Raw genomic sequence first — 12,195 nt, 5'->3', positions numbered from 1 at the left:
CAAGGGAAGTGACATAGAAGTGTGTACATGACTACAACAATAATGTGTACTGGGTAGTACAGTCTGATGCATGAGTTTCAGAGCTGGAGGTATTTAGGGAGTGAAAAAGACATTGATCTGAAAACAGTAACAAGGCCAGGTGTGGTGGCTCATGCCTGTAATCCCAACACTTTGGGAGGTCAAGGCAGGAGGATCACTTGAGGCCAGGAGTTCAACAGCAGCCTGGGAAACAAGGTGATACCAAATCTCCACACACACACACACACACACACACACACACACACACACACACACACAATAAATAAATAAATAAATAAATAAATAAATAAATAAATAAAATAACGAGAAACAAGCCTCCAAGCCCAGTGGTGTAACTGGTATGAGAGAGAGCACAGCCACTAGTTGAAAGGACTGCATTGGAAGCGGTGGCCTGAGGGAGGTAATCAGGTTTCAGGTAGAGCAGGAAGATGTAAGTAGCATCCAGAAAAAAATACATGAATAATTTTGATCCATTAATCAAAGTTTACTAAAAGGTACTGAATTAGGCACTGGGAATAAAACAGTAATACAGACATAGTCTCAGCCTTCAGAAAACTGTAATTTAAGTAAGAAGTCCCACATATAAGTGATTAATTGAAAAAATATAATTAAATTCCTATAACAAGTTAGCCTGTAACAAAACAAGTTTAATTTTATTAAGAAATTAGACTGCATTAAATTTTATTTAAAATGAGGTTTCATATTTTGAACAGTAGTATAATAAAATACATAATTATTTTAATATAGCTAATCATTGTGGTGTTAATTATGTGCTAAATATTAATGTGAATTAAGAATATCTGGGCCAAAGTCATTTTTTAACGGTTAAAAAAAGAGAGAGGAAAACGGTAAGTATATGCTTTTACAGATATACGCAGTTACCTTAGACAAGGCAGCATCCCGTTCTTCTATTAGTGCACTCATTTCTTCTGCAGTTATTCTCATTTTACATTCCTTGGTCTTGTAGATTCTATCCACAATTATAGCTCCATTCTTCTGAATAGCTATCCCTGTGTCTGCATTGTTTATTCTGTTCAGTAATTCCTGTAATGTCTACCAACACCATTATATGTTAGTCAGACATGAAGTTTTAATATATTTTATTTAATATAGGGTTTTAATTAATAGGCACATGCGAATTGTAAATTGACTGAGTGAAGTTATTGAATTTTCATATTGCAGCAAAGATGTACATTATTAGTGTGTCAATTCTTCTTTTTCCCACATCTTAGTTCTTGAAACCCACTCAATTGAACTTAAGCCTCTAAGATATAAGACTGACATCAAGAAATCTCCTCAGAGAATGGCTTACCATGTCATTTTCTTCAGGGTTAATATTTTCTAGCCTAGAAAAAAGGGACACAGAAAGCCTGATCAGTAGCATTTCCTTAGTGCAGCAAAATGAGTTCGCTTTTTAAATCTTTAGAACCTCAAGTAATTTCATTCGACTAGTCTTTAGAGTCAACCATGACACTGAACATATTAAAGTGCCACCTGCTCGACTCCATCTTTCAATAATGCTCCATATCTTCTGCACTGACTTCAGACTGTTAAGTTATTAATGTTTACTGCTATATATGACTACAAGGATCAATTGTTCATATGTGCTTAGATGAAGAAAGTTCCCCAGTGATAAAAGCACTCATTCTCATCATTACATTTATTCCTGGACTTTCCATTTTTATCAGAAACTGTATTTCCTCTCTTTTTTTGGACACCATCATAAGTAAAACAAGGCAAGTATTTTTATTACAAAGTTTAACTATGTTCCCTCAAAAGCAATGACAAATAATTACACGAAATTTGCAGTAAAAATATCTTGCTGTTACCTATTTGTTATTATAAAACAAATGCATTGGAAGGCTGACCACAATTTTTAGATGACTGTTATTTTCTTCTTCATAATATATGTAGAATTATTCAACATAAAGACAAAAAATACAAACTGGCTCCCCTCAGAAATGCATTTTGTCTTTTAAGAGTCACAGTGGCTACTGAAATGTTTGTTGATGTTGAGAAATTAAACAAATGCAGTAAAAGTAAAGAAAGTAGTTTTAAATTACATAGAAAATATCTATAATATAATTTAGGCAACCACTCAAAGTAATTAAAAGAAAATTTGTGATATGTGTTAGTGAAAAGGTATAGATTCTAGAAAGGATCTCAATTATTTTTAAATTATACTAAAAAGTTAGATATCCAAGTTTCTGTTTTCTCAAGTTTTCCCTGTTTCTGTGCGCCTATGATTTGACATTTATCATAAAAGAGGACCCTAGCCAAAGATAACAGAAGACACCAAATAAATATGCCACAAAATGGTTCCAAACTTCACAACTGGATAAAATTACTACACTCATGGAAAAGTAGTACTTTTAGAACTTAGTATTTTAACACAAAAAATATATACACATATATTAAAGAGCTATTTCTAGACATACTTAAATAGTATAAGTTAATAGGAAGGCACAGTAATTTTAAGTTATATATAACTCAATGTATCTCAAACAACAAACATCCACTTAGGTTTACATTTCAAGAAGGGTAACTACTTTCATCTCTTATCTTTTTTTCTTCAAAATAAATGAACAATTTTCAAAGATGCTGCCTAACAAAAGTTTGTTCTACAAGAATTGTGAAGATAAATACTTCTTTTCATCTCAATTGAAAAACCTAACAGAAAAGTGTAAGATAATAAAATTCTTACATTTATTTATTATCATAGTGAAAATATTTGAAGAAAATGAGTGGCATTTAACCAGCAGTAATTGGTTGGCTAAATACGATTTCTAAGGAAGTTATATGTGGTGAGAAATACTTATCTTATGTTATCTTTTATTGCCATTCTTTTTAGGTAAAATCAAAGTAAGATCTAATTATGGCAGCTACCCAATAAAATCCAATTAAAATGCTTATAAACTTCACAATTACCTTGTTAACCTTGATAATTTAAAATGTGAACAGATACATGACAAACATTTGGACTGGTAGATTCCTCTGGAACCTTTGCAACAACAAAAGACATTTAGTTACCAAGGTTATAAATCTCTATTTTTAGTTTCAAAGAATTTTATATGACCAGGAAGGAAATAACAGTAGGTTACCTAGTCTGTATATTCCAAATAATCAACACATACAAAAAAGTGTATGGAATTTCTACGTAATATTTATAGGCTGTCTTCAGGCATTGCAATGTAAAGCATTACTTTAAGGAGTGGAAGATGAAGAGTTCAAACGTTTTAAATTAACAGCTTTCAATAGGAAAGGTTTAAGATAATTGTATTTCGTCTAATATTAAAATTCCCTACTAATAATTTAAACATTTTTAAAAAATCAGAATCAAAAGTTCTTATCAAGGGCTATTCCAGATCCCTGGCACATGAATTTAGTATTCAGACTTTAAAAAATTTGTGTAATTGCTGCTAAAAGCACATAATATATACTGAATTGTCATTTTGCTGATAAGTGAATTTCAGTTATGTGTTTGGTAAGGCTACTGTGCTAGGTCTGACACACAGGACATAAGTGAGCTAAGTCAGCCACTTAGCATTTGGATCTCAATCTTGTTTTGTTATTATTCTTTATAACTGATATAAGTATAGTGATAAATGGCCAGCAAACGAAAAATATAACTTTAGTTAAAATAAAAAAATGATTACTTCCAGATTTGAAAATCTGCATAGATGCAAGTAACTTTCAATATAAACATGAGTCTGGAAAGAGAAAAAGTTGATACTTGTTATTTCTCTACTTGTACTTTTTTTAAAGTTTCAAGAAATATCACGGATATCACAGATATTAAAGATAGATTATGTCATAATTTAGTCTCAAGTAGATTATATAGAGTAGGGATCAGCCAAGTTTTTCTGCAAATGGCCAAATAGTAATTATTTTAGGCTTTACCATATGCTCTCTATCATAGCTACTAAATTCTGACTTCGTAGTACAAAAGCAGCCATACACAGTAAGTGATCAAGTGTAGTTGTATCCCAATAAAACTTTATTTACAAAACAGGTAGCAGGCTGAATTTCAACATAAGTTCTTACTTCGCAAATCCTTGATACAGAGTGTTGGAAAATGAGACTAGATCTTTGATGTTAATGCACTGTTAAGTGCCAATTTGGAATATTTGACATAATTTTCTAAGCTAGATCATTCAATATCTAAAGATTAAGAATCCACAAAAATAATTTTCAGAAAATGAAATTCAGGTCTACAGTAAGTATATCACACACTGTGTCACTTAAAACAACACAAAACTTGGACAACTTGCCTTTTCAGAAAAGAGGTGATTTGAAACAGCTATACATGGCTTTAATTTTCTATTTAAAATGACTTTGGGGAAGGTACTAAGGTTTACTAGTGGTAGGTACAACACATAACAGTTTACTGATTTAAATAAAGACTTAAAATAATAGTTGGTGCTATATGAAATATATCTGATGAACTATAAATTATATCTCATTAATATGGGGTTTACAATTAGACAAAAGAATTTCAACCTTTTGTAAACTTTAAATTATGCCTAAAACAGTCTAACTTGACATAGTCATGATAATTAGTAAGAATTTTGCTGAAGTAAATGTCTATGGGCTCAAGTTTCAATTGATTTCCTATACCGTGCAAATTCTGACTGACATCCTTGCACTCTAAGTGAAAAGATCCATGCGTGAAATGTCGCATTTCTTGATTTATCCCTAAATCAGTCAATATCACCTTTTTCTTTTCTGAAACTGTAGTCATTCACCTTGTTCAATCCTAAGATGCCAAACGTTGACCTCAAATGATAAACAAATTTCACAGTTTTCTGAAAATTCTAATTTGTTGGCTTTTATTCTAATTAGAAAATTCTGATTTGTTTGCTTTTATTCTCTCATTTTCTACACACCACCACACTTAACATGTTAAAAAAAAAGTACCAACAATAGGAAAGAGACTGAAAAAAAGGTATCACGATCTGAAAAGCTGAAGTATACAAATGCAAATGTGTATAAGATCATGTATATGTAGGCAATTTTAACTTGAATCCTTTTTTATTTTTTTCCCTAGTTTTTGATAAAAGCCAAAAAAGAAAGAGAAAAAGCATTACAGCCAAGGGGTAAAGAAAAGCAGAGAGAGGCAGAATAAGACAAAGCAGACACTGTAACAGAGATACAATGTAGATCAGAAGTAGCAAAGCAGATGAGAGAAAAAAGAAAACAAAGGATCTGAAGATTATAGGAAGCAAAAATTAGGAATTTTTTTAAAACATGTGAACAATTTATATAATTTTATTGTATACTCGATGCCCCCAAATATACCTTTCAGTCAAGCAAAAACAGTTATGCATTGGTCCTGTTATCAAGAGGTAGTCTAAAACACACTCTTGACGGTTCAGAACCTATAGATTCAGCAGAAGAGAAAAGAACCTCATAGAACCATCTGATACTATGCTGACATAATATTCTTTGTTGCTGTTGCTTTTCTTGCTTGGTATGTGTGGCCTTCCCTGACTCTTCCCCCTACCTGAACTCCTAGACTGATACAGAAGGAGTCCCTCTTATAAGCTGTTTCTAGGAACCAAAAATTCTTCAAATTAACTGTTAGTTGTTTTAAGTATTTATATGATTACTTACTTATTTACTTAAGTCAATTTGACCACAATGCTGTGTCCCCAGCAACTAGCACTGTACCTGACACAGTATAGTCAATAAATATTTACTGAATGAATTAAAAAGAAAAGCCTGAGAATTGAATGCATTCCTTTTCTCCCATTCGCATTCTTCCCTTAATACTAATGCTCTAAAAGACAAAATGAAAAAGATTCTTTCTCAAGGAACACTAATATACTTTAATAAAAACTGTAACAAATATATGTATAAATTAAAGTAGATATGCAATGAAGGGTAAAAAATAGGGAAGAATGAAAGGCTCAATTTAAATATTTTAGTGAAAGAGATAGAATAAACTAAATAAGAGATCAGTTTAATAGGAGTTCTGAGGAAGAAGTTTTGGCTTGGATATGTAGGCAGATGGTTGTAACACTGATCAGAATAAGGGATTAAGGAGGAGGATCAGGTTTTAAGAATGAATTAAAAAGTTTCATTTTGGATATGCTAAGTTTGAGTTGCCTGTGTAAATCTGAGGTAGACATTCTGACAATGTGTAATTGACTGACTTTGAGTCTTTGGCCAAGTAGTCTAGCCCTCTAAGCTTTTTTCACCTATAAAACATGAATATATCTACTTTAAAAGAGTTGTGACACTTTATGAAAAATTGATTTGTTGTCTTATGGAGGTCAATTTGATTTTTTAAAAGCATAAAAATCTTTTTAGAAGCAAATCTCATAAATAAAATTGGTGACTGATTTATGTACCAAAATTTATGAACATAAATTGCATGTAAATATAATATACCACTGTTTGGTGCCTGATAAATTGAACATTATAGTACCTGCAAATCTCCAAAGAAGAGTTCTAAAGTTTTAATGACTATATTACTGAAATTTTGTAAAAAGGGTATCTAGAATAGCCAAAACAATTCTGTAATAAAAGAGCAAAGTTGGAAGACTACATTTGATTTCAAGACTCGCTATCAAGATTATGTGATATTGACAAAGCGATCAACATATAGGTTAATGAAACAGAAAAGTAAATTCAGAAATTAACCCACAAATACACAGTCAACTTATTTTTGACAAAGGTGCAAAGGAAACTTAATGTAAAAATGACAGCCTTTTCAACAAATGGTGGTAGAATATAAGAATGTCCATAAGCAAAAAAAAAATTTTTTTTAATGTTATCAAAATTTAAGTCTTATCAAAATTTAAAACTTGTGTTCTGCCAAACACACTAAGAGACTCAAAAAAACAAGACATCGACTAGAAGAAAATATTTGCAAGCCACATATCTGATAAAGGACTTATATCCAGAATATAAACAACTCTTTTAAACAATAAGGAAAAAATAATCCAATTTGAAAAACTATCAAATACCTGAACACTTTACTAAAGAAGATATGCAGATGAAAAATAAACATTTTAAAAAGATGCTCAATATGATGTGTCATCAGGGAAATGCAAATAAAAATACTAAGATACTACTACACTCCTGTTAGAATGGCTAACATCCAAAACAAGAAACAAAACAAAACAAAAACAATAGTTCCAAATGCTTGGAAGGATACACAGCAACAGGAACTCTGATTCGTTGCTAGTATAGCCACTCTGGAAAAGAATTTGGCAGTTTCTTGTAAAATTAACATAGATTTAACTTATGATTCAGCAGTATTGCTACTGGGTTTGCTCAACTGATTTGAAAATGCATGTCCAGACAAAAACCTGTACGTGAATACTTAGAACAACTTTACTCAAAATCACCAAAAATAGAAGTAACCAAGATATCCTTTATACAAAGGAATGAATCAAAAACTGTGATACTTCCATACAATGGAATACTATTCAACAAGAAAAAAAGAACATTATATAAATTAATACATTAACATGAATGCATTCTGCTAAATGAAAGAAGCCAGTTTGAAAAGGCTACATATTGTATGATTCCATTCATGTGACATTCTGAAAAAGGAAAGACTATTAAGGGAAGAAAGCAGGTCAGTAGTTGCCACAGAGTTGGGGAGGGAGGAAGATTTGAGTAGAAGAAGCAGTGGGGATTTTAAAGTGGCAGAACTAATTTGGATACATGATACTACCCATTTATCAAAACCCACAGATATTTACAGCACATAGTGAACCTTAATGTATGCACACAAAGAAACCAACTAGGAGATCAAAGGACACTAGGATAGAATGTAGACTACGATAAGTAACTCTAATTACATTAAAAAATATGGCCTAAACTAACTTAAAGAGGTGGGGTGGAGGAAGGAGCCAATTTAAGTAATTTTAGAAAATGATGTCTTGAAACTATAAGACTAAACACTAAAAGAACTATACATAGTATATTCTCATTGCTAAAGTTATTTCTCATGGAGGTACAGGTTAATGATTCAGAAAGAGTTATAACGTATACTGGGTTTCAACAAATAGGTAAACAGATGGTGGATGGTGGGGGCTAGTTTTGTCACCATTGGGTAGAGTAATTTACAGATGAACAAAAGGGGAAGGCTAGAATAAACAGTGTGGTAATGGATTAGAATTAAGAACATCAGTGTGAACTCATGTTTAGCTTGATATGGATACAAATGGATAGGTGCATAAATAAGAGATACGTGTGTGTATACATCAGTTACTGTATATATGTGTGTGTGTATATATATATACACACACATAATATAGTATAAGATACTACTATATAGATATATGTGTGTATTTCCTACTCTGTCTGCAGAAAGGGTCTAGAAGTAGTCATACTCCCCCAATAAAGGGCACACCCCATACCCACATCTTGGTTTCCAATACTATTTTCCAATAAAAGGATCTAGAGTTCCTTGGAGGAATGACTGAATCTACTGGAGGGGCACAGCTCTATACATCCTTACATAAGGTGACCCTGGAGCATTCTGTCACGCCAAAAAGAAAATGTTCAAAAATCAGAAGAGACCAGGTGTAGTGGCTCATGCCTGTAATTCCAGAACTTTGGAAGGCTGAGGTAGGAGTATCATTTGAGCCCAGGAGCTTGAGACTAGCCTAGGCAATATAGTGAGAATCTATTTCTAAAAAAATTTCTAAAAATTAGCCAGGCATTAGCCAAGTGAGTGCCTGCAGTCCCAGTTACTGGGAAGGCTGAGGTGGGAGGACTGCTTGAGCCCAAGAGGTCAAGGCTGCAGTGAGCTGTAATCATACCACTGCACTCCAGCCTGGACAACAGAGCAAGACTCCGTCTCAAAACAAAAACAAATAAACAACAGAAAGGAATGGGGACATGTCAAAGAAATATAGGAGCTAACCTGAAAGAGCTTCCAATCCACAAAGGTAGAACATTTCAGGCAACGACATAAATAACATAGTATTAGATTATAATCCAAAGTATTAAATGAACATCTATGAATCCATACTGACACAAATGGCGGAATAAATGAATAAATGGGAAAAGAGACAAATCTCCTGTATTAAAGTATTACATATAATGTATGTAAATATTCTCCCCTGCAGGAGGTGGAGCTCAACAACCTCCCATCTTCATTCTTTAGTATGGACTGTGCTAAGTGATTTGCTTCCAAAGAGTAGAGTATGAACAAAGGAATGGAGGTAAGTAACTTTACAGTGGAGAAACAGCAAACCATACCTTGGCCAGATGATCAAGGTTGATATTACTGGTAGTAAATTCTATTAGGAAAATATAACCTTGAAATGACATGAAGAAAATGGCACTCACTTCTGCGGTCTTCATCCTAAAATCTCATAACCCCAACATAACCATGAGACAAATCCAAATTGAGAAACATTCTGTGTAAAATACCTTGATCAATATGCCTCAAAACTATCAAGGTCTTAAAACACGAGAAAAGTTAGAGAAAATGTCACAGCCCAGGACAGGCTAGGAAGACATACAAACTAAATCCAATCCTGGATAGGATCTTAGAGCATTAAAAGGATATTTGAGAAAAAATAGTGAAATCCAAAGAAAGTATAGAGTTTAGTTAATAGTTATGTAACAATACTGAATTCTCCCCTGTGACAAAAGTATCACAGTAATGTAAGATGTTAACAATAAGAGAAAAAGGGTGAGGATTATGCAGCAACTATCTGTATGATCTTCACAACTGTTCTAGAAATATAAAACTACTCAACAATTTTTTTAAAATATTTAAAAAATTGGAATCCCAAGTAAAGATGGCGCAGTGAAATCTGAACACCAAAATCCACTTATCCCATCATATAGCCTCATGAATAGAATATGCAAATTAACCAAATGGTAAAGAAAGTAGGATGTCGTGTAGTAATTTTTATTTATTTCTTATTTTTTTTATTATTATACTTCAAGTTTTAGGGTACATGTGCACAACGTGCAGGTTTGTTACATATGTATACATGTGCCATGTTGGTGAGCTGCACCCATTAACTCATCATTTGGCATTAGGTATATCTCCTCATGCTATCCCTCCCCCCTCCCCCCACCCCACAACAGTCCCCGGTGTGTGATGTTCCCCTTCCTGTGTCCATGTGCTCTCACTGTTCAATTCCCACCTATGAGTGAGAACATGCGGTGTTTGGTTTTTTGTCCTTGCGATAGTTTGCCGAGAATTATAGTTTCCAGCTTCATCCATGCCCCTACAAAGGACATGAACTCATCATTTTTTATGGCTGCATAGTATTCCATGGTGTATATGTGCCACATTTTCTTAATCCAGTCTATCATTGTTGGACATTTGGGTTGGTTCCAAGTCTTTGCTATTGTGAATAATGGCGCAATAAACATACGTGTGCATGTGTCTTTATAATAGAATGATTTATAATCCTTTGGGTATATACCCAGTAATGGGATGGCTGGGTCAAATGGTATTTCCAGTTCTAGATCCCTGAGGAATCGCCACACTGACTTCCACAATGGTTGAACAAGTTTACAGTCCCATCAACAGTGTAAAGGCGTTCCTATTTCTCCACATCCTCTCCAGCACCTGTTGTTTCCTGACTTTTTAATGATCACCATTCTAACTGGTGTGAGTTGGTATCTCACTGTGGTTTTGATTTGCATTTCTCTGATGGCCAGTGATGATGAGCATTTTTTCATGTGTTTTTTGGCTGCATAAATGTCCTGTTTTGAGAAGTGTCTGTTCATATCCTTCACCCACTTTTTGACGGGGTTGTCTTTTTCTTGTAAATTTGTTTGAGTTCATTGTAGATTGTGGATATTAGCCCTTTGTCAGATGAGTAGGTTCCAAAAACTTCCTCCCATTCTGTAGGTTGCCTGTTCACTCTGATGGTGGTTTCTTTTGCCGTGCAGAAGCTCTTTAGTTTAATTACATCCCATATGTAAATTCTGGCTTTTGTTGCCATTGCTTTTGGTGTTTTAGACATGAAGTCCTTGCCCATGCCTATGTCCTGAATGGTATTGCCTAGGTTGTCTTCTAGGGATTTTACGGTTTTAGGTCTAACATGTAAGTCTTTAATCTATCTTGAAGTAATTTTTGTATAAGGTGTAAGGAAGGGATCCAGTTTCAGCTTTCTACATATGGCTAGCCAGTTTTCCTAGCACCATTTATTGAATAGGGATTCCTTTCCCCATTGCTTGTTTTTGTCAGGTTTGTCAAAGATCAGATAGTTGTAGATATGCGGCATTATTTCTGAGGGCTCTGTTCTGTTCCATTGGTCTATATCTCTGTTTTGGTACCAGTACCATGCTGTTTTGGTTACTGTAGCCTTGTAGTATAGTTTGAAGTCAGGTAGTGTGATGCCTCCAGCTTTGTTCTTTTGGCTTAGGATTGACTTGGCAATGTGGGCTCTTTTTTGGTTCCATATGAACTTTAGTTTATTCCAATTCTGTAAAGAAAGTCATTGGTAGCTTGATGGGGATGGCACTGAATCTATAAATTACCTTGGGCAGTATGGCCACTTTTACGATATTGATTCTTCCAACCCATGAGCATGGAATGTTCTTCCATTTGTTTGTATACGCTTTTATTTCATTGAGCAGTGGTTTGTACTTCTCCTTGAAGAGGTCCTTCACATCCCTTGTAAGTTGGATTCCTAGGTATTTTATTCTCTTTGAAGCAATTGTGAATGGGAGATCACTCATGATTTGGCTCTCTGTTTGTCTGTTCTTGGTGTGTAAGAATGCTTGTGATTTTTGCACATTGATTTTGTATCCTGGGACTTTGCTGAAGTTGCCTATCAGCTTAAGGAGATTTTGGGCTGAGAAGATGGGGTTTTCTAGATATACAATCATGTCATCTGCAAACAGGGACAATTTGACTACCTCTTTTCCTAATTGAATACCCTTTATTTCCTTCTCCTGCCTGATTGTCCTGGCCAGAACTTCCAACACTATGTTGAATAGGAGTGGTGAGAGAGGGCATCCCTGTCTTATGCCAGTTTTCAAAGGGAATGCTTCCAGTTTTTGTCCATTCAGTATATTGGCTGTGGGTGTGTCATAGGTAGCTCTTATTATTTTGAGATACATCCCATCAATACCTAATTTATTGAGAGTTTTTAGCATGAAGGGTTGTTGAATTTTGTCAAAGGCCTTTTCTGCATCTATTGAGATAATCATGTGGTTTTT

At 33.9% G+C, this 12,195-nt stretch overlaps 1 protein-coding gene across 6 annotated transcripts in view; it reads right to left on the bottom strand.

The window, feature by feature from the left end:
• The window catches only part of MIPOL1 (mirror-image polydactyly 1), a 372,872-nt gene that overhangs the window by 259,060 nt on the left and 101,617 nt on the right, over nucleotides 1-12,195 (bottom strand). For all 6 annotated transcript variants that reach the window (XM_032180229.2, XM_058429762.1, XM_058429759.1 and 3 more), the window contains exons 8-9: nucleotides 1,352-1,385; nucleotides 922-1,092 (exon numbers count right to left, since the gene is read on the bottom strand). In XM_032180229.2, the coding sequence (XP_032036120.1) occupies nucleotides 922-1,092; nucleotides 1,352-1,385 (205 nt within the window). The remainder of the gene's footprint in view (nucleotides 1-921; nucleotides 1,093-1,351; nucleotides 1,386-12,195) is intronic.

The sequence above is a fragment of the Hylobates moloch genome, unplaced genomic scaffold (genome assembly GCF_009828535.3).
Source record: "Hylobates moloch isolate HMO894 unplaced genomic scaffold, HMol_V3 SCAFFOLD_16, whole genome shotgun sequence".
Classification (NCBI taxonomy): domain Eukaryota; kingdom Metazoa; phylum Chordata; class Mammalia; order Primates; family Hylobatidae; genus Hylobates; species Hylobates moloch.
This window is presented reverse-complemented; position numbering and strand designations above follow the sequence as displayed.